Below are 21,725 nucleotides of genomic sequence, written 5' to 3' on the forward strand. Positions count from 1 at the left end.
TGCACCCCCTCTCTATTGGCTCAAATTCTGCACACTGTGTCGCCGAAGACCAATGAATTGCCGCCGACGCGAGGTGTGTCATTCAGCGCGACAAATATTTCCATGCGTGCAGGCAGTGGCATTCTCGCCGTATGAAAACGCACACCGCGACCGATCCCGTGGAAATTGGATGTCCACGGTTTTATATCAGATTTTTATAGAAGCAAACTAGACAAAAGGTTCGGCGAACGGTGTCGACGTATTTCTGCGAGCTGCTTTGAAGATAACGCGCGTGTAGGTGGATCGTGGGCGTTGTGCTTTCAGATACAAATGCGCGGGAGAATTTTTCGAAGCCAGAAATTGGAAATAGGGGTTGTTTGATTCTAATTCGTGGATCCGATGCCGATTTATTATTACAACGGTGCAGACCGTCCGGATTATGCAACGAACGGTACATGGGGATATCTCTTGCCACGTAGGCGACGGCGATGGCGACACTGCAGGCACGTGGCACGGCGCATGCATCAATGTTTACAGCCGCGGCTAACGGTGTTCGCGCGCGCTTTCTCGTAACTGAATGTAACCGCTCCGTGTGCGTGCGCCAATGCAGATGCTAAATATTCACGCCCAACGGGGGTATGCGCGCGGGCGCGAGTTCACGCTGCGTCACCTTTACTAATCGCGGTAATTATGGAAACGACCGCGGCGTTAGACACACGGACAACAGAGCGATGGGGAATAAAAAGCCACAATAAGTTCGCTGCCATTACGTGGGGCCGTTGAAGTAAACAAAAGTAGAGAGAGTAAACGATAAAAGAAATCCAGCAATGACTAATCCGTAACTAAAATCGTTCTGCGATCCTGATCGATGCGGGAGCTCTTGCGTAACGTTTCTAAAAACTGATCGTGGTTGTGCGGTAGGAAATAATCTGAAGAGTTGAATCGCCTATTATAGGCTTCGTTATCGTAGACCGATGGACGATGCAAAAATGAAACGCGCTTCGCGCACGACAGACGCGTTCTACTCGCACAGCTCACGTTAGCGTACAACGCCTGTTCGATGTTGCTAGTTAGGTATAGCAATAATTGTGAACACATTGCGATTACTAATTGCACCCTAAACAGCTATTTTAATTTCCGCGACAAAAATAGACGTCTGCGAGCGAGTGTTTAATAATAATTGTTCAGCTTAAAGTAGCTTTTATGATATTCGAAAAACAACTGTAAGGTGAATGTCCCAATTTCTGCTGATTTAAGAGGTAACTCGTCATACAGAAGGTGTAAAAAATTTGTTTGCGATGAAAATTTGCAGAGTAATTGATTAATTCTTTAATAATAAATCAACCAATTGACAAACTATTTAAGAAAGATATTTCAAGATTGTTAACTATTAGTAATTTGTAATTAAATATATAATGCTCTAAATGTCCGTATTTCTGCTCATGAAAAATAGCGATGTATGTATTGCCTCAAGGTAGTGCAACACTCGCGTAAATGTTTAAATAGTTTAGAATTATTTTGTTGCGACTATAGTGCAAACGTAACGCATATAATAATAAGAAAAATACGAAATGATCGGAAATGGGGACGTGAGCAGAAATTGGGACATTCACCTTACCAACTCAAAGTGTTCTTGATTTTTGTTTGTTCGCGTAAGTTTCCTGGACCCATTACTAGCCAAGCATTGAAATAAAGACTGGAATTTTCATTGCGTTTTTCCTAATTAAATCAGAATTTAACACGTTGAATGCCGCGCTAATTTTACATGGATTGCTTGTGGCAACATGAATTTTTTATTGTGCGATAAATATTATGTTGAAATATTATCTACAACAGATAAGTTGAGGTGTATAATCGTGTTTAATTAATTTATTTTCACCGATGGCCCCCACGGCGCTACCGCTAAATTGAGTGCCGGTCACCGGTGACTCCGATTGCATTCGACGTGTTAATTATAATAGTGATTAGGGAGTGTAGTTTGACGTTAGGGGAAGTTAGTTAATAGTAGTGCGGCGCGACAAACACGTGGTTGGGCACGTTTTCAAGTTACCCCTTACGTAAAGCTCACCGAGCACTGGGGGATAAAATTACTTTCCACTGGATTCCTTACTCTTATTGTCTACAGTCGAGGTCGTCATTATCTTGTCTATTGCGTATTTATTTATCATTCTTCTGGATTTAACGCCGGTGCTCGCCACAAACCCGCGAGGTGACGGTAATAAAAAACAAGTACTCGTACTGGAGATCCGGATAATCGACAAACTTTCTGCGTACAAGAATCGACTACCATCGCGATTGCTTCTATCGTACTAATTCTATTCTTTTTTTCTCTAAGTGACCGACGATAGAAAGGTGATTGAACAGTGTGTTACCTGGATCCAAATGTCGAGGGACGCCTACCGTAGTAACCACTACTTTCGGAGCGGTTGCTGTTCCTCGAAATCGAGCTGCCGCTGCTGAAACACACATTAATCGGAGGTTGGTTAATCAATAGCTGTGAAACTGCTTCACTTCTACCACGTAACGAGCAGAACGCGACGTTCTTGTCTTAAGCCAGGGGTATCCACCAAACGCCAATTTCTGACCAACGTTTGCGTCGAAGCATTTGCCGAGTGTCTCCATTAAATATACGCTTGCGAGCAGAAACGTATTCGCGAGTATTCGCCATCGATCCGTCAATAACGGTGCTTAGTCATTCGTCTCCACTGAACGTGCATAAATAGCGAATTACCTTTGACGTACATGCCTATCGATATTGGTCGAATACCGAGCTTTAGAACGTGAGACGCTTTATGTAACCTGTGCAGTTACGCTACGGTCTGACGTTTAACCGACCAGACTACTGTACGCGCTTAGGCGCCGCGTCTGACTTCGAACGTCCGTTGCTACTGAACGCGTTTTGGAGTCGAATAGACCAGCACTGAAGTTTCTCGCCTGTTACAAGATTTCGAGAACGCTAATGCGTTATCATCGATGCTTCTCGTTCAATTCAACGTTTCTTGAACCCTTTAAGCGTAGAGGACAAATATATCCGCGATATAAATAGTTTATACAAGCAAGTAATTAAAATGCAAGATAATAGCTGCTTACAGAAATAGACTTCTGCCATTGAAACGGAAGGACAAGCACGATGTTTATGTGCATAGTAATATTCGCGATGCTAAAAGGGAGATAATGAAAGCTAACACAGGTGCTACGAAAGGAAAGCCATAAGTTTGCATTGTGCTGTATTAAAAGATTGCGATATGAATGAGAGAAAAGCCATTAGAAAAGATGCTAATAATATTGAGAAATCGGCAGTAGCAATCTTAGGAAGAATAATCCCTCTATTATACAGCTGTGCGTAAACGATTTCCAAGAAATCTCTCTTCCTGCATCGTTAATGCACCGAGGACCGAGCGAAGACGTCACTTGCAAAACCTCGTCCCCGCAAGACTTACGGAGCTTCGATACCGGAGACAAAATAATGAGAAATCTTTGAAAAGTGTTTTAATCTAATGTTCAAAGTGTAGTCCGCACTGTGTCAAAATTTCAGGTCGATTGACCGCACGGTTTTTGAAAAGATTGAAATCAAAGTTGCGCTCTTATACACAGACTCTTATGGGAGAAGCGATAAAATTTCTATATAATGTTACACAGAGTCCTCAAAAATAGTGAGAAAGTCCTAAAAAATGTTGCAATGTGAAGCTTAAGTATTCCTATGAAATTCTAAAAAAGAAAATCGGATATGAACCGTACGGTTTACTAGATAATTGAATAAATTTAGACAGCAATGTGCTCCTATTTTTGGAACTGCCAGAAGGGACTGTTTGAAACGCGGCAACGCTGTACGCCGGGTAGTCATCTGTACAATGTATACTTGTACAAAGGATACAGTAAAAATTGGTAAAAACACTACCAAGCTGTAACAATGTATTTAGTAATTTGTTGCGAACCAGTGCGAACGCCCAAAAATACGCCACAATAAGTGTGAGATGGAAAGAGAAAAAAAGATGGACGCAAAGCGACGTTGCCGCATTTCACGCTACTTTTAATGAAAATATAGTGTTTCTAGCTGCATTAAACATACTTTTTGTTTAATTGAATTCCAAAACAAACAGCGTAGTAATAATTGTATTAGGAATAGACATGTAATTAACATTTTTGTCTACAAAATTTTTTTAATCTAAAATTGGTATCGGTGCAGAGCTCCCATGTATAAGCATAGGCTGACCCCTCTCGCCGTCTGTCCCGCAAGTGAGGTATCGAACCTCCTTAAGCTTTCCGTTAAACGTGCTTGGCATCCACGTGGTAGTGCTCGCATCAGCTGTAACGGAAATAGTCCTTGAACGGAAGAAGCTTGAGCTTCTGCAGAAACTCTGCTCCAAAGTCCTGAAGTTTGCTCCAAGAATTCCATGCCCCCTTTCTAACTTCGCTGACGCAGAGCTTTAAAAGTTCTGAAAGTGGCGTTCTCAACTCATAACAAACTCTACCCTATGGATATTCATCCTGTAATTCTACGTTCTCCATCCTTTCAATTATCACGAGCTCTAGAACGTAGCATCCGAAGAAAATGAAAGACTCGCTGTTCGAGCGGAGTATCGTGCGCATCCCTCGATCTAAGATCTAGCCGGCACCGTCTCGGTGACTAGGCATGCACATACATCCTGCGGTTCTGTCCGCGTCGCTGGTTCCGGCTAGCATAGAGATCTAGGAGCAATTGCAAAAGTGTTGCATATCTCGAACGGCATGAACGGCCTCGGCCCATTGGCCGATTAAACCCGTCGCCGAGAATGCCACGCGATTCGCTGACACAAAATCTCTGGAACCAGTTGTGGAACGGGGAGGGAAAAAACGGCCCGAGCACATGTTCGGCAAACGTGACCAACGCGCTAGATCGGCCCTTACGACCGGGGTCTTTCTGGCCTTTCACTGTCCTCATTATTTGCCAGGGAACGAGCACGGGGCTCCTACATTTGTTGCACCTCGTTTAGTAGGAAAAATTATTGCATAAGGTCTGCTTCACGCTCGTGGCCCCGTGACTAGAACCGTCGAACGGGACCGTGGTCCGGCTATCGATTCTCTTCGACGCTCTGCTCCCAGCGATTCCAAGGAAACTTCGCATCAACATTAATTAACGAACGTTAGCAGGTGTTTTATTACTTTTATCGTTGCAGAAGAGAGATGGACTCCAGTTTAGATTTCCATTGTGCGCGTATGCGTGCACTTATTTGAAGATTTCTTTATATTATCGTGGCCACAGAATGTATTATAAGAGTGAATAGTAATTATTTAATTGACCGACATTTGAAAGCAATTATGTATAATCGAGTTAATCATTCGTAAGTGCCATGGATGTTTGTCGCAATTTGTCAGTATACTTATGGAAATTCTGTGTTTACGATCGTCTAGAACGTGATTCATTATATCGAGCAATCAAAACGTGATAAACGTGTGAACTTTCTTCCAGCGGGACATCACGTTTCACTCTTTACCCAGCATCCGTGGCGTACGCGATTTGGTTCGAACAACAACACGTGAGAATTCAGAATCTGTATGTCTATAATTACCGACATGTGTCAATTGTCCGCGTAAAATCCAGCCAGGTCGCCCACGAGGCCCGGAGTAATTACAAAGCGTCGCTATTATCCGTTGCATTGGCAATATTAATTAAGGAGACGACTCGAAGCACGACGTATATAACGAGGCGTATTCAAACGATAGTTCGAATTCGAACTCGCAGTTTTTGAAGTTCTACGTTCTAAGAAATAAATTCTCCGGTTTCTGCGCTCTTAGCTAATAGCAGCGATTACGTGTCCGAGGTACGGGAAGCATTTCAATCAAGCACTCCCGACAACTCGGTAATCGGTAATCTCACATACACACGTCTCCCATTCGTTCGACCTGTTTCCACCGGGTTTCGCAAGCCAGGGTATGCCTAGGTGTATCAAATACGAACGTGGAAATGCAACCGGCATACTTCGTCGAGAAACTAGTTAGCCTTAACCGAAGTGTTCGAGTTTCTATCCTTCTCGCTCGCCGCGCTTTCCGTCCACCTCTCACCTACATCATTAACAAAGCGTGTCAATGCCAAGTATCCTGCACCATTGCACGCCAAAGAGCCGCTGGATACCCTAACGTTGTGCAAACCCTCGGTATCGTCTCGTTCGCGAAGTGCTACGACGATTCGACTCCCCCGGTGGATGCGCTATGTGCAATGTGCATCCACGGGGCGCTTCGCGACTGGCGCCAACGGTAATCTAGATCTGAAGCAGTGGCGGTTTAAAGGCCCAGGTGGCAAACGTTCTGGGGGGCCTATTTTTCGGGAAAATCAAGAGGTAGTTTACTAAAAACAGGCTAAATGTAGTAATACAGAAAAAAATATACCTGGTTGGATAAAATCGTAATTTCTCTTTTGAAGATGGGACCCTAGGGGGCCTTCTGGGGAGGGGCCTATTTTCCGGGGAAATGGAGAGGTAGTTTACTGTAAAACGAGCTCAATGTAGTAGTACGGAAAATATATATTTTAAAAGAAGTATTTTATAGTGTTTGGATAAAATAATAATTTTTCTTTTTAAGCTGAGATCGAGATTTGAGCAGATTCGTTTTTGGCTGCTGGCTTTCGAATATCAGGGGGAAAGGATCTGTAATAGCGCGGAGCGGAAAATTTGAATTTGAATTATCAGTTGGCCTGGTGCGGGATAGTTGTCTTTTGATTAAGCAAACACAACTGTAAAAAAATTTTGGAATAATATTCATGTCTGCAGGTTCCTTTTTCTCCTAAATAATCATATAATTATATAATCATATAATCATATAATCATATAATCATATAATCATATAATCATTTTTAGGAGAAAAAGGAACCTGCAGACATGAATATTTTCCAACTTTTTTTACAGTTGTGTTTGGTTAATCAAGAGACAACTATCCCGCACCCAGGCCACGCAACTGAAAATTCAAATAAAAATTTTCGCCTATATAGTATGATTATATAATCATTTTTAGGAGAAAAAGGAACCTGCAGACATTAATATTTTTCCAAAGTTGTGTCTGGTTAATCAAGAGACAACTATCCCGCACCCAGGCCAACTAAAACTTCAAATTTAAATATTCGCCTAAATAGTATTGCTCCGCCCTAATCTGCAGGCAATGGGATGGAAATATTGATAAAAGCGCAATTATACGATCAACCAATTCTTTTCGCCGTACAATTTTCGGAAACTGGATTTGCCCTCGTGTCTCGAAGCTCGGTTTTCATGTTGCTTCGAGCTTCGAATGTGAGTAGGTAATAGAACTATAGGCAGTGCCTACTTTCCCGGTGAAGCTTGAAAAGGAAAAGTTTGCCAGCGGCATAGATAGCTCAATCAGCTACCATTGTCCTCTAAATAGAAGTTCATCAAGTTTGAACCCTAATCTGTCCATATAGACAGAAGGTAATTGCTCAATAAAAGGTGAAAGAAAGCAAATATGCTAGCGAGATCTTTTAAACATTTAAAGATGCAACTGTGACGAAAGATTTGAAACCTCTCGCATGGTGCCGGGTCGCGCTAAAAGTTGCAAAACTTCTAGTAGCGTTTTGAAACGCGCAGCGGTTTCCATCGTGCGAAATGATTTATGTCGATTTTTACTGCCGATTATCGCCCGTGCGTAGATTTCGTAAACGTTCCGTTTAAAAACTGACCAATTAACTTTCAAACCTTTACTCGCTGGGGATTAAGTAATTAGAATCCTGCAAATAAGAGGCAGAGTTGAGTATGTGCAAGCGATTCTAAAAATAAAACAGACAGTAACATTGGCTATTAATTAGTTAAAAATTAATGGAAACATTGCATCTCAACTAACAAGGGAACATCCCGGACCCGAAAATCCAAAAAATTCTGAAACTTTGTGAATATGTAGGGAATTTCCTCCTGATTACAACAGAATTTTTGTTTGCTGCCCAAATTCACTCTAAGGGGGTGTAACTGACCCCTGAAAATCCGGTTATTTTCCGATTTTGTGTTATAACTCATGAAATATAAAATAATTTTTTACCAAATGGTAGATCTAATTAAAAGAAGTAACTTTTGTCTTAAAACTTTTTTTCTATCTCTTACAATTCGCGAGTTATAACATAAAATCAGAAAATAGCCGAATTTTTAGGGGTTAATTTCACCTCCTTCGAGTGAATTTGGGCAGCAAACAAAAATTGCGTTGTAATCAGGAAGAAATCCCCTACGTATTCACAAAGTTTCAGAATTTTTTGAATTTTCGGGTTCGGGATCTTCCGTTGTAAGTAGGGCCGAGATGTTCTTCTTGTGTTCGTTTCAGAATTATTAAACAGTAGCGCAATTAGCACTCGCAATGTTCCTCAACTCCGCCTACACTGCAACAGCAGTCGTTAATGCATGACTTAACATAAATGCTCCATTAAATGCTTGTATTATAGAAAGCTCGTGATTAGCGTAACTGAATAAGAACGCATTAACGTTTTTCTCGACGGGCTGTAACGGTCAACTTATAGATTTTTGTGGTTACCTCTGCGCTCTATCAATGTCGATCAACTTTGCACCGTGTGTGATGTTCCTTTCTCTCTATTTTTAACAGCGACACGCTATATATACATTCATTTGCTTAAATGCCATATAAAGCAGAGATGTGTATGGCTACTTGAAGACGCAGTGCAATGTGTAAAACTTTTTACTCGAGGATAATCGAGGACACGCAATCGATACTCTGGAACAGCTTCGTTCCACACTGATCTCTTCAGTAATCGTATTTATCGTAGTTATCACATATAATAGACACGGATGAGTTAGATAGCGTAAGGAAGATAGATATACAGCGTTATTTACGATACACAGAGTATACGATGCAAATCTTATCGATCAAGATCAAGGTTGCGCGAAGTTTGTAATTTGATAGTGGAAGTGTCCATTTCAGTTAGCTGCCAGCGTCTTTACGACGTGCCTTGAATTGATATAAGAAACAACAGAGGAAAATCAGTTCGATACGCACCTCCGCTGCGACTGACTATTGCTGCAGGTATTAGAATATCCGGAATCCGACACTTTGGCATTCTCGGTGGACACCTCCTCCATTGTTCTCGTCCTGGGGCAAGCGTTCCTTTCAGACGATATCCGGTAAGCACACAACACTGCTGCTAAATCAAATGAACTCGATGTTCACGCGTCATTGTTAGTTCTTTTGGTATATAAAGTGGCTGAGAACCGATGGAAGGAAAAGGGCGCGAAGGATGAAACTGTCCGCAGTGTCACGCGCAAAAGATAAAAGTTCTTAATTGTATAGTGTTCACCATTTAACGACTGAGGATTTAAAGTGTGACGCACCCACTTGGTTAATTTCGTTTTAGTGTCGTTAAATTAATTTGAAAGAACAGAGACGACTGCTTTCGCTATATCGCCTGGTGGCTTGCAGCGCGTATGTAAACACTATGGTGCGTTCCAGGCGGTGATATCTGTGGAGACTGACACCACACAGTGCATCGCATATCATTCGCGCGGAGAGACCAGCAGCGACTGTTTCGCATCACGCAGCACGTTTGGTAACACGTGAGCCGCTACCCCTTCCACTCCTCCGTTAACCTATATCGATGCAAAACGTGCCCCACTTAAGCCTCATGACCGACGAACGAGATTAAAATAGTCTCCCCCTCCCCGAAACCTCGTGCACTTGATTTAGCAAAAAATTTACACTGGCGCGAAAATTCTATTTTGCACATGATCATGACACCTACTGGCAAGCGCTTCGACGCATCCTCCGAGGAGGATTTTAGCAGTGCGCGTGCAATTTACATAGATAGCGGGAAGTTTTCGAAGCATAAACTCAATTCTGTTTGTAAAAATTGTTTTATTGTACACTTTATGAAAATATAAAAGAAATATTTGAGAAATAATAAATTATAAGTATTATACACTTAAAAGATGCTGTATAAAAAATAAATACGTTTCAATAAATACAATAATTGTTCTCTAATTAGCGTAACATTGTTATCCTAGCAATAAAAAGGAGGTCCAACGTAAAATTGTAATTTATTATTTGTACGCTGTACGTCTGATATACATTTATATCAGAAATATCTTACTCTGCTATGTTATCACAGTCATCAGGTACACGTCATTGAATCCTTCTGAGGTAGCCTGAAAGTTAAAAGAAAACGCACGTCAGGTCAGTGAGTTACGAATATGCAACGTAGTACACTCTGTTCAGTGTGGTTTAAAAAAAGAGAAAAAAAAAGAAAAATAAAGAATAAGTGGAAGTCAGTGTGAGGTTTTGAATACTTAATGTGTATTTAATATCATCAAACAAGTCAGTTACAGTCTCCTAAAACATCATTGCGTATGGTCATTGAGTAGAACAGTCTAACACACGTACAAAAGTGTCCATCATAAAAGGTTCATGTTGTGCGTCAATCATTAGTGTTTGACGAAGTTGTGATCATGGACGTAAGTATTAATTGCCTAAGAAAACGTACTTTTCTTGACAAGATCCGATCTATTTGTAAAAAATAACATGGCGATATATTTTATGCAAATATATCTATATTCATGAGCGTATGTGATGTTGAAGTATTTCCAAAACAAGATGTACTCGCATTCTTTAAAAAATTTAGTACCGTGTTTACTCTTCATTTTAGTTTCTTACAAAAACTGAGTTTACGCCCATGAAAGGGCACGGTAAAATATTATAATTATAAAACATAGGTCTGATACCTTTAAAACAATTTATATATAACCCATGATAAAATGTAATAAATGAACTATTAAACTTTAATTTCAACGTAAGCGAATGTAGCTTTAACATGCATAAAACTTTTCCGCCAAGAACGCGCGCTCGACTATATGTTTTTACAAAAATATAAGATCAACTTATATTAACGATTAAAAAACACGTTTGCGAATCGTTAAAAAATAAAAATGCTTTAGAGAATGTATCTTGTTTTGGAACGAATTCTATGAGATTTATTATTATCGCGACTCGGTATCGCGAAAATATTCCTTGAGATATATACAAGAAATAAATTAGTTTACGTTTTCTTCCATACACAGTATAGCTAATAAAGGAATAGTACAGAACTATTAAATATAAATTATAAACGAAACTTGGTTTTACTAACTCTAAAGCACAGGTAGTGTTTTAAAGCCTGCGCGAATAGTTAAAATTAACATCATAATCAATAATAATTTCTATTCCTGTTTCACAAACAAGAGTAGAGGATCTTAAGGAACGATATCAGCGTCCGTTTCCTTAAATCACTTCGCTTCTCTAAATCTACAGAAGACTCATTCCTTTTCAGGCATTTCACTGGAAAAACGTTCATCCAAATTTGATTTCGCTATAAAACTGTACGAGCTTAGAAATCCTCTTATGTCTGTCTAGTGCTTGTAGAACATTATCGTAATAACAATAAACGCCTCAAACGAGTTGCATCATCGTGCAACTTCTTTTTGTTAAAGAAAGACATTTTAAGACCTAACTAATTCCGCGTGCTCTATCTACTCGTAAATTGAATCTTTAAGATCACTTTTCGCACAGGCCTCTTAAAATAATCAAAACCAGGAAGTCAGGTGTATGTGTAACGATATGTAAGGATAAAGTAAAGTATCGTTAAAGTTTCAGTAACGTTGAAATCGCGAACGTAAGCGATAGTTAAAAGTAGGTAGTTGGAGTAGTTTCCTTGGATGCGGGCCCGACGTGGTCAAGTGAGTCTTAAAATTCGTCTCTTTTTATTGCGTGCGTCCAGCTTGTGTATACCAGTCAGTCTGTGAAGACAAATAGAAAAATTACATTTTTCTCCTGTTTCCCGAGTAAGGTAATCGTCAGTTACAACGTCAGGGTGTTAATATTTAAATGCTTCTCTCTCTTTCTCTCCTTTCTTTCTCTCTCTCGCTCTCTGTGTGCCATGTGCTCGACGGTGTACTTACGAGGTATACAAAAAAATTTAATTTTCATCTTCGTCCATTCTTAGTCGTTTTCTACGGTCTTCGCCGACGTTGCGCTCTTCTGCTTCTAGTACTTTTAGTCGTGAACCACATATTTCTTGCCCGTGCAGGACCTACCATAAAAATTTTCCGTTTCACGATTTAACAGCACCTCCCCTTTAATGCATCCCGCGTTCATTGAAATTAGGAATTGATTGAGATTTCTAATAAAATACTACAAAGCATACCTCGATCGCTTCGTTTGCACTTTCCACGCTAGCATACTTCGCGTAACCACAATTCTTCCCTGGGAGCATATAAACGTCTATGAGGTTTCCAAATCTACAGAAAGCATCCTTCATAGCGTAGATAGGTGGTACAGGAGGTCCACATACAATAAAACACCTCTTGGCAACCTCCGCGTCTATACTGGCCATCGGTTGCACGGGCGGTAACTTGATGCACATCGAATGCTCTAAACCTAATTATGCGAATACATAAATATGCGACGAGTCCAAGTATTATCGTATTGCATAGATAAAGTAATCTCTCACTTGGTGCGGTGAGTCCTGCAGCTTGAATTAACGATGTGGCTTGAGCTATTGTTTCTGCCAGATGCGCTAAGTCTGTCCGGGCACTGGCGATTCCACCTGCGGAGCTTCCAGGTTTTACGACACTTTTCGGAGGCACACTTGACAAATCTGGTTTCACTATCATCCTATGACCAGGAGGATACTCGAAGCCATGAAACTTCTCTCTTGCGTACGCTGCTGCACTAGGATTCGAGTACACCACAACAGCCTGACCTCTGGGCATCCTATATCGTACATCATTTTTCAAATGACAGTAATCTAAACCAGGTACAATATCAAACAACTTCCATAGCTGATCTTGATTCAACGCTGGATGTGCAATTACTTGCAAATGCGTATAACCTTCGGAATTCGGATAATTCGTAGCAATTTCTAAACTAATACTGCTCTTTCCAAAGTTCGACGAACTGTAACCACCGCTGGCACCCTCGTAATGAGAGGATATCCCATTGTTATACTTCACGTCGATGTGTTCGGGTTTTGGTTTCTTCGGTTCGGCAAATACAGCCTTGTATTTCCTATCGCATTCTTCGAACGCTCTCGCGGCGCTCGATACCTTTTTAAATTTCACGTAACCAAAACCTTTTGATTCGTTTGTATTTCTATCTTTGACCACGGTAGCGTATTCGATAGGTCCAAACTTTAAAAACTCTTGCTGAAGTTCGCTGTCGGTCATAGACTTAGGTAACACACAAAAAAGACGAACCCATCTTTCTTCCTCGTTCGTTTCACGCACAGATCCTTGGTCACGACTGCAACAAATACCTATATTTGCATGCTTATAATACAAATGCGTGTATATGCACTAAAAAGGAACCAATGCTTAGAAAGCGATTTACAATAATATTTCTCATCTTACTTCGAAGCAATCATTACTTTGATAGGTCTTCCAACCGAACCCAACATTTTTCCATTCATTTCTTCTAGAGCAAAAGCTGCCTCCGACGTTTTCGAGAACTTAATATACGTAACTCCTATATAAACAATACGCTTTCGTTAGTAAATATCTCGTACAATGTATTAGGAATACGTGAAAAGAAGCGGCACAAAGTCACGGAAGTGATGTATCAAGAAATACGCGGCTACGTTAAAAAAAACAAGCTGTAAACTGAATTGTAAAACCATAAATAGATTATTGATTTGTTTTGTAGACACGAGAAATTACCTTTATTTTCGCCCGAATTCCGATCTTTAACCACCCAAATGTCCTCGATCTTTCCAAATTTCTCGAAAGCTTTCCTGAGGTCATCTTCTTCCAAGCTTTTGTGACAGATAACGAATAAACGTGAATTCGGCGGGTCGTCATTTTTTGATCGTAAATCCGCTTGCGAATAATATGAATCCCTTTCCCTGTGGTCAGCCATTTTGCAAATGAACGCTGCAGACTACGTCGCCCGTCTACGGTCAGTGAAGCCGACACATTTCAGGGACGGCTGAAATCGGAGTTCCGTACTATCAATTTTCAAATGTTAGGATTTGCATACTTCATTCTTCCGACATTTACTTCGCGCCAAAATAAATTAACCAATTTACTTGTGTTCTTGACACTATATAAAATTTCTTATCGAATACTTACGAGAGAGGAATTTCTTTCCAAATCTAATGCACTTTTAACCAGTTTCAGAATATGTATAACTATTTCATATGTGTTGCATTAAGAGCCTCGACTACTTGTATAATATAACGTTGTAAATTAAATGTATTCTCGCGCAAGAATAAATAAAATACTCGTTAATTCAAGTTGCACGTTCCCTTGTTTTCTGAAGTTTTATTTAACTTTGATGACTCATGGCGCGTAATTATTTTTACTTGGATTTCCATTTTAGTCGGTATAGGTACAGTTGTAATTTTGCGCGTTGTTTCCTCATTGGACCGTGTTCAGGAAGAATAAATATTTCATCGGTCGAAGCATTTAAGCACATACCTATATGTGCGGGTACTTTATTGTTTAGAAATGTAATACGATAGACAATTATGATGAAAGATAGGTTAGCTTAAATTACTTCCGCATCGATTTCACAAATGTTATTCAGCAGCTTAACAAGTCATGCTCTACTAAATTTTTCCTTGTAGTAACTTTCTTATGTGGAAGACACATATAGGTAATTGGAACACTTATATTTATTAGTGTTTTCACCTCCTGATTAGATATGTACTTAAATCCTGCTTATCATCTGCCCTGTATCAGTTTTTTTTCTTCGACCTAAATTTGTCATATAATTCATAATTATAGTAATTTGATAAACTTGAAACAAAATAAAACGACGACCCAAAAAGTACTGCTTTCCTTTGAACAGCATTCTGAATTAAAATTAATCATCCACACATGTAGAAATATATTTAATATATTTTTTTTTCAATACAAAATTGTATACTTCTTAATATCAACAGCATTCCCCGTAGTTCTCCGGAAGTATTCACACATTATTATGTATAACATGTATTAAAATGTCTATCACCGATAACAGTAACCTCAATTACACATTGTATGTACATACATTCTCTTATAAAATCACTTGAAACGTTTATTACCAATTCTTATACGTCATACGTGGAAGCAGAGACATTACCACCATGCCCTGTCCAATTGGTGTGCACGAATTTTCCTTCTTGGCCGAGTAATTCATAAGTATGAGCTCCAAAGTAATCTCGTTGGGCTTGAAGTAAGTTTGCTGGAAGCCTGGCAGTTCTGAACCCGTCATAGAAAGCCAGAGCAGTCGATAAAGCAGGTGTGGGAATGCCAAGCGTTACAGCAGTAGACACTACTACTCTAGCACTGGCTTGACATTCTTTCATAGCTTTAGCGAAGAAATCATCTAACAATAAATTGGAAAGCTTAGGATTCTTGTCGAACGCTGCTTTGATATTCCCCAAGAAAGCACTGAAAGTATAAGTAAATAGATCAGCACGAAACATTCTCGAAAGCATTAATAAAACTTATAAATTTTCACAAACAAGACATACCTCCTTATAATACATCCTCCCCGCCACATTAGAGCTATACCGCCGTAATTCAAGTTCCAGTTGTGAACTTTGGCAGCTTCCCTCAATAACATAAATCCTTGCGCGTAGGAAATAATTTTGGACACGTAAAGGGCGTTCTTTAAATGCTCTAGGAATTGTTTCTTATCACCCTCGAACGTGGCATCGGGACCTTTCAGTATAGCACTTGCTTCTATTCTTTCACTTTGCAGAGCAGAAAGGCATCTAGCAAAGACTGATTCACCGATTAGGGTTACGGGAACGCCGTAATCTAACGCGGCGATAGCTGTCCACTTTCCAGTCCCTTTCTGACCAGCTGTGTCTCTAATCCGTTCAAGCAAGTGACCCTTCCCATCTTTATATTTAAGAATATCTCGAGTGATTTCAATCAAGAAAGAATCCAGTTCTCCTTTATTCCATTCGTCGAAGACTTTGCTCATCTCCTCAGGACTAAGCTTTAAACCGTTTCGCAGAATATGATAAGCTTCGCAAATAAGTTGCATATCGCCGTACTCGATACCGTTGTGCACCATTTTTACAAAGTGCCCCGCACCTGTTTCTCCGACCCAATCGCAACAAGGTTCTCCGCTAACTTTTGCGCATATCGACTGGAAAATTAATATGTTAACAATTAAATGTTTAATAAATTTGTGTTGTAAAACTGTTCAATAAACGGCTGCATTTTTGTCAAATACCTGGAAGATATTTTTAATGTGAGGCCAAGCTTTTGGATTTCCACCTGGCATTAAAGATGGACCGTATCTGGCACCATCTTCGCCTCCGCTAACTCCGCTGCCAACAAATAAAATTCCTTTCTTCTCCAAGTCTTTGGTTCGCCTCTCGGTGTCTTGATATTCAGAATTACCACCATCAATTATAATATCACCAGGAGATAATAAAAGTACTAATTGTTCGATAAATGCATCCACAGCAGCGCCAGCTATTAGAAAGAAAAAAGGAATTTATTAAAGGAATATTATAATTAAATATAATTACATAAACCAAATAATTTCATAGGATTAATAAGCTTTATATATATTGACAATTATTATAGATCCATAACTTGTGAGCTTTGTGAGTCATGTAAGATACATGATATCAGATCTAAAGAAATAATCGATTACAAGGTCAAGCACCTATGTCCGATGAGAACACCAGCTTACCTTTAACCAGAAGCATTACTCTTTTTGGTGGTTTCAATTTCTCCACCATCTCTTTCAATGAATATGCACCAATGACTTTTGTGCCCTTTGCTTCATTCTCTAAGAAAGATTTAACTTTATCCGTTGTACGATTGTATGCACATACAACAAACCCGTGGTCGTTCATATTTAGAATTAAATTTTGCCCCATGACAGCTAAGCCGATGAGGGCAATATCTGCAACACTATCGAGCATAATAGAATTACAATAGAATCATATTAGTCCAGAATTATAATATTGCACTGTACGTATCAGGATATATAACATATTGCATAAAATAGTAATTCGTAAATGAACTCTGATAATAATAAAATATCTCCCCGTTATTTATTTTCATACATTATCGTCTTGATCACGGTAAATGTATAGATATTTGAATTAACGTAAACGAAACGATGCGTTAATTAAATTACGGGAAAGCTGAAGTTTTAGATTTTATATATAATTTAAAATGTTCATTTGCTTGAAAATGATACTTACGGTTTACTCATTTTCGTTAATGGTAAAGCGCGTACAAACTGGTATGCAATACGTGCCCTTTGGAGTAATAATGAGCAACAAGTGGTCGAGCGCTTCTACCGAAGAGATCGAGAGTGAACATTCATTCGCGTGTAGTCCTCGGCATCAGCCGACGTTCCGTGAGCCAATCGCGATGCACACCAAGGTCATCATGGAGTCAGCACTACGCGACACTACTATACTAGAATTTCATAACTTAACCACCACACGCATATACCTTAAACGTAATATTATATAATGATTACCGAAAAGTAGATTTTTATGTGCCCGATTACTCAATCTTTACAAAAACTCCATCCACGTAAAAACGATTCACCTTTCTGTTATTACAACATTTACCGTTCTATACTGAAAATAATATAGCAAAATGCTTACATCATAATTCGGAGATTGGAATGACTAATCAATTAATTTAATTCAAACATTCCATTACAAAGTTCAGAATTGTTTGCGAAAAATCTTAAACGAAAGGTGAATGTACGAAGACAGTCAAATGTAATTTTTTATTACCGTATTTTACGGTGATGTAATGCCATATAGAATCAGGCTCATATGTAGATATACAGCTATAAATATTTATGATTATTTAAACATACGCAACGACTGCAAAGTACGTATCTATCATGCCCCATTTTTTTTTGGACAAAAGAAAAATGTAAGTATGATTCAGCGAAATTGACTGGATTATTTTAATCTTATATGAGGTGTACTAACGAATTCAAACGCTGGCATTGTTTTACGCGCGCTTTGCTGGAAACTCTGATTCATCCAATCGGTGCGCACGTACACGAGACTGACGTCGCTTTCGGTTGTCCTCGCGAGATGATTGGTCCGATCGAGCGTATGGATGTTTTAATTGGAAACGCAACATGTCGCGATTTTCTTGATTAGATTAGGGAAGGTCTTCGTATGTTTCTTTCACTTTAGTGTTATACTTAGCGAATTACCAGCGATTCGCAGCAACTCTTAAGTGCACAGTTCTCTTTTAATTTGCAACGCGTGGATAATGACGTTAAGTTCCCCGAAACATGTTATGAAAGACCTTTGTGGACAGACGAACATAACCCCGCGACAATGAGATGCCCCATTTCTGAAGCCAAATGCATCCTTTTTATTGAGAATAAGACTGTACAGTAATACAGCTAAATAAATATATTATCTGTCCGAGTTGTTTAGTGCTTCGAACAACATGGGACTACTCTTCGCAAAATTGTGGAGTTTCTTTGGCAATGAAGGTAAATTCAGCATATGCACTAACAGTATTGTGTTACGATTATTTCGCTGCTTTGTCTGTCGCGTCGTATAAGCAATCTTACTGCACTGTATTTAGGTTTAATAGCACGTGCGAGTTATTGCAGCTTGTTTAACACATTGAATGCGTGTAAACAATAACTATATAATTGCTCTTTATCTTCACCAAGTATGCAGGAAAATGGCCAACAAACTTCACAAACATGTTCTTGCCAAGTGTAATTATAATATAATGAAATTGATAATTAATTCAATACAATCTCCTTTCCATCTCTTACGAAGCTTTTTATTAAGAAAAGTATTCCAAAGATGATAGACTATTTTACTTATTGAAAGTATCAAGTGCTATAGAAATAGAAAGTTTTAAATGAATATTTCCATATTTATTGCGTACAACTGTATATAATTTAGAAAAGTAAATGAAAATCTGTTTACCGCGATCGATTTCATAATTAGTATGTATTATAAACAGGTTTTTTCAATTGATACTTGTCCTACTTTAAACATATGCTAACATATGCTTTCTAAATTAAATCTTCTGTAGTGCTACACATGTACAGTGTCTTTCACTTACTACAGTATAATGTAGCTGTAATATATGTTTAATATGAATGTAATTTAAATTCTATTACAATGTATGCACATCTGGATACGTTAAATGAACAGTAACGATTAGTACGACTTTTATTTTTCAGAACACAAAATAGTTATGGTAGGTTTGGATAATGCTGGTAAGACAACTATATTATACCAGTTTCTGATGAACGAAGTCGTTCATACATCGCCGACTATTGGATCCAACGTCGAAGAAGTAGTTTGGAAGAATATCCATTTCATCATGTGGGATCTGGGTGGACAACAAAGCCTAAGAGCCGCATGGTCCACTTACTACACTAACACCGAATTCATAATCATGGTTATAGATAGTACAGACAGAGAAAGACTCGGCGTAATAAGAGAAGAATTATATTCTATGCTGAACCACGAAGAATTGAGTAAAGCCAATGTCTTAGTTTACGCTAATAAGCAAGATTTAAAAGGCAGCATGACGGCTGCTGAAATTTCTAGGCAACTGGATTTGACATCGATTAAGAAACATCAGTGGCACATACAAAGCTGCTGCGCGCTTACAGGAGAGGGGTAAGAGCAGAATCTATTTGCGTAATGCTGTACGTATTTGGGACGAAGCAACTTAATCGCCCGCAATATTTCAGGCTCTATCAAGGACTCGAATGGATCGTTGGACGTTTGAAAAAGACATGACGTAGATTATGAGGATTCGTTTTAAATGTACTAAGATATCTAAAATGTAAAGTATATGTTCGCCGTAAGTTATGTGCCACTTTAATGATTGTACAAATGAAACGAGAATGAATGGTCATTTTCTAAATGGTACACTAGCTTCGTGCATAACTTGAAGCGTAACTGCGCGCATCGGTCACAGTTACAGCTGTGGACACTTAACGTATCAAATGGTGGACGGGTAAATTTTGTCTTATCTATTAATGTGATACAAAATATAATGGCAAATGATTATATCTATGATGTAATAGCGAAATAATGTTTTAACTATTCTCTGTGTAAAGTATATTTAAAAGGAATCATGTTACGAAAGAAGTGGAGAAGATTTAAAATATCAAGAGTCTTTTATAGGGGGTATTGTTGTATTAAGGGAAACGTGTATAGCCATCTTTTCTTCTGTGTGTAAAAAGATACGTATTAGGAACATTCTACATCGGGACTGCCAAATTTCACATTACCTACCAATATATCTTACTATTTCTAGCTATAAATGCTGCATTTAAATCGCAATCTGAGACATATTCAATTTTACTCTTGATTTAATAAAGAAATTTAACGACAATTCTGCATGCATGTGTGCGAAATGTAGAATGTAATCTTGATCCCGTCCACCTTTGTTCATATAGTAAAAGGGGAGTAGATAATTATTCATTCTATTCGGTTGACATGCGGACAAAAATTGTTTGGCCTGTGCGACTTCGAAAAATATACCTATGTACATAGTTTTTTATACTCCGCATTAATAGTAAACAATTGTAAAAAGTGAAATCCGATTTAGCACCAATTAAACCACATATTTTTCAATTTATTCTGCGCGAGGTTAGACGTCTCTTAGTTCTTGATGCTGCAAACATTTTGTAAGACTTCATGGCTAGGTCATTTGATCAGTCTAACTAAACGTTTAAAAGCAGACTGCTAACTGCTCTGTGATATGTGGATTCGACAGTGAGACGGTTGTTTGTTGGGAACACTGACTCTAAGTTCTATGAAAGAATGGTAGATGCGTATTAGAGAAACAATCTTTACGTATTAAAAAGCGTTTCTTTGATGTAAAAAGAACTGATCGTCTCATTGCGAATATTATGAATCTTTTACATTCTTAAATCTATAAATGTCCAATTGACAGCTGTCTCATTTCTTTTATTTACCTTATTAATTATAACAGCTAATTTCTGTAGCTAGAAATAATCCAGTATTTAATATCTATTAAAACTTAAAATATTGATAGCGTACGCAAAAGATGATTATAGAAATTGTTAAGATCATTGTATGAAAGATAAATGCCGTCTAAAGTCAAGAGTGAGATCATACACTTAAAGTTTCGTAAAAATAAACAGTAGTTTTCTCATATTGAGAAACGAAGCAATTAATTGTCTTGTATATGATATAATACTGCAGATTATACACGACATTATTATATATACTCAAGCGAGCAGTTTTCGTTACATAACAATTGTGAAATGTGCAGTACAACTTAAAGGTTGTTTTATTCCCAATGTACACGACGACTCATGCGAGTCCGATACGCTTGTGCGCGTTTAAGTTTCGCGAATGGCTCAATTTCAATTCGAATAAATTTCAAACTTCTGAGCAACATGTATTTTTATTGTATGGGCCGTTGTTGATTAATTCACGTTCTATGAATCAAATAATCACGTACAAGGTTGTTAATTAAAATAAGGACTGAGATCGATGTAAACTGAATTTATAAAATTTTCTTTTGCAGGAAAGAGACGAACAATTATGCATTGTAATTTTTTCAACATGCAGTCTCTTACTTCCTTCAGCTATTTCTCTGTTTCTAGACATTTTATAGTTAAATTTCATTAATTATAAATACAGTGTACTAACATGAAATTATGTAAAAAATTGTAAGCATGCTCTAGTAACTACTTATTCCACATACAAGGAGCATGAAACTTTTCATTTCTTATGTAATAAAATCATTTAATTTATAATAAATATATTTTATTGTATTTTGCTTTTTTCCCTT

At 38.5% G+C, this 21,725-nt stretch overlaps 4 protein-coding genes and 1 long non-coding RNA gene across 15 annotated transcripts in view; 2 read left to right on the forward strand and 3 right to left on the reverse strand.

The window, feature by feature from the left end:
* Per (period circadian regulator) overlaps positions 1-9,438 on the reverse strand; it is a 30,090-nt gene extending 20,652 nt beyond the window's left edge. For 4 of the 9 annotated variants that reach the window (XM_076831132.1, XM_076831136.1, XM_076831131.1 and 1 more), the window contains exons 1-2: positions 8,959-9,437; positions 2,352-2,435 (exon numbers count right to left, since the gene is read on the reverse strand). In XM_076831132.1, the coding sequence (XP_076687247.1) occupies positions 2,352-2,435; positions 8,959-9,041 (167 nt within the window). In that variant the 5' untranslated portion in view covers positions 9,042-9,437. Of the gene's footprint in view, positions 1-2,351; positions 2,436-8,958 lie in introns of those variants that run through there. The other 5 variants (XM_076831138.1, XM_076831137.1, XM_076831134.1 and 2 more) reach the window with 3 other exon arrangements.
* LOC143378985 (uncharacterized) lies at positions 1,933-9,925 on the forward strand. Its single transcript, XR_013088403.1, has 2 exons — positions 1,933-2,457; positions 9,409-9,925. It is a non-coding gene; the product is annotated as an uncharacterized LOC143378985 (long non-coding RNA).
* Positions 9,791-14,669, reverse strand: LOC143378966 (RNA-binding protein 45). 3 transcript variants are annotated; one of them, XM_076831175.1, is made up of 7 exons: positions 14,052-14,669; positions 13,641-13,908; positions 13,335-13,449; positions 12,437-13,227; positions 12,131-12,363; positions 11,886-12,016; positions 9,791-10,100 (listed from the first exon to the last, which is right to left on the reverse strand). In XM_076831175.1, the coding sequence occupies exons 2-6, from the start codon at positions 13,837-13,839 to the stop codon at positions 11,903-11,905; spliced, it is 1,452 nt and encodes a 483-aa protein (XP_076687290.1). In that variant the 5' UTR covers positions 13,840-13,908; positions 14,052-14,669; the 3' UTR covers positions 9,791-10,100; positions 11,886-11,902. The 3 variants fall into 3 exon arrangements, with proteins under 3 accessions (XP_076687290.1, XP_076687291.1, XP_076687289.1); XM_076831176.1 differs by lacking the exon at positions 9,791-10,100 and adding an exon at positions 10,897-11,723 and having other exon boundaries at positions 12,131-12,357; XM_076831174.1 differs by lacking the exon at positions 9,791-10,100 and adding an exon at positions 10,897-11,723.
* A 135-nt stretch (positions 14,670-14,804) lies between these two features.
* On the reverse strand, positions 14,805-17,308 carry Pgd (phosphogluconate dehydrogenase). Its single transcript, XM_076831178.1, has 5 exons — positions 17,141-17,308; positions 16,621-16,844; positions 16,153-16,397; positions 15,440-16,065; positions 14,805-15,356 (listed from the first exon to the last, which is right to left on the reverse strand). Exons 1-5 carry the CDS (start codon positions 17,149-17,151, stop codon positions 15,014-15,016), a joined length of 1,449 nt encoding a protein of 482 aa, XP_076687293.1. The 5' UTR covers positions 17,152-17,308; the 3' UTR covers positions 14,805-15,013.
* A 695-nt stretch (positions 17,309-18,003) lies between these two features.
* Arl5 (ADP-ribosylation factor-like 5) lies at positions 18,004-21,708 on the forward strand. The gene is made up of 3 exons (XM_076831190.1): positions 18,004-18,414; positions 19,126-19,570; positions 19,645-21,708. Exons 1-3 carry the CDS (start codon positions 18,369-18,371, stop codon positions 19,691-19,693), a joined length of 540 nt encoding a protein of 179 aa, XP_076687305.1. The 5' UTR covers positions 18,004-18,368; the 3' UTR covers positions 19,694-21,708.
* Positions 21,709-21,725: the final 17 nt, after the last annotated feature.

This window comes from Andrena cerasifolii, chromosome 2 (assembly GCF_050908995.1).
Source record: "Andrena cerasifolii isolate SP2316 chromosome 2, iyAndCera1_principal, whole genome shotgun sequence".
Taxonomy (NCBI): Eukaryota; Metazoa; Arthropoda; class Insecta; order Hymenoptera; family Andrenidae; genus Andrena; species Andrena cerasifolii.

Excerpts from the sequence above, each read along its gene's own strand:
- Pgd (XM_076831178.1), bottom strand. Across the intron at positions 16,398-16,620 it reads AGTAATGCTTCTGGTTAAAG|CTGGCGCTGCTGTGGATGCA; the intron begins GTAAGCTGGTGT and ends TCTTTCTAATAG. Across the intron at positions 15,357-15,439 it reads GGAGGATGTATTATAAGGAG|TGCTTTCTTGGGGAATATCA; the intron begins GTATGTCTTGTT and ends TTATACTTTCAG.
- LOC143378966 (XM_076831175.1), bottom strand. The coding sequence starts at position 13,839 with ATGGCTGACCACAGGGAAAGGGATTCATATTATTCGCAAGCGGATTTA. Across the intron at positions 13,450-13,640 it reads GAATTCGGGCGAAAATAAAG|GAGTTACGTATATTAAGTTC; the intron begins GTAATTTCTCGT and ends TTGTTTATATAG. Across the intron at positions 12,364-12,436 it reads TGCAGGACTCACCGCACCAA|GTTTAGAGCATTCGATGTGC; the intron begins GTGAGAGATTAC and ends TCGCATAATTAG.
- Arl5 (XM_076831190.1), top strand. The coding sequence starts at position 18,369 with ATGGGACTACTCTTCGCAAAATTGTGGAGTTTCTTTGGCAATGAAG. Across the intron at positions 18,415-19,125 it reads GAGTTTCTTTGGCAATGAAG|AACACAAAATAGTTATGGTA; the intron begins GTAAATTCAGCA and ends TTTATTTTTCAG. Across the intron at positions 19,571-19,644 it reads TGCGCGCTTACAGGAGAGGG|GCTCTATCAAGGACTCGAAT; the intron begins GTAAGAGCAGAA and ends GCAATATTTCAG.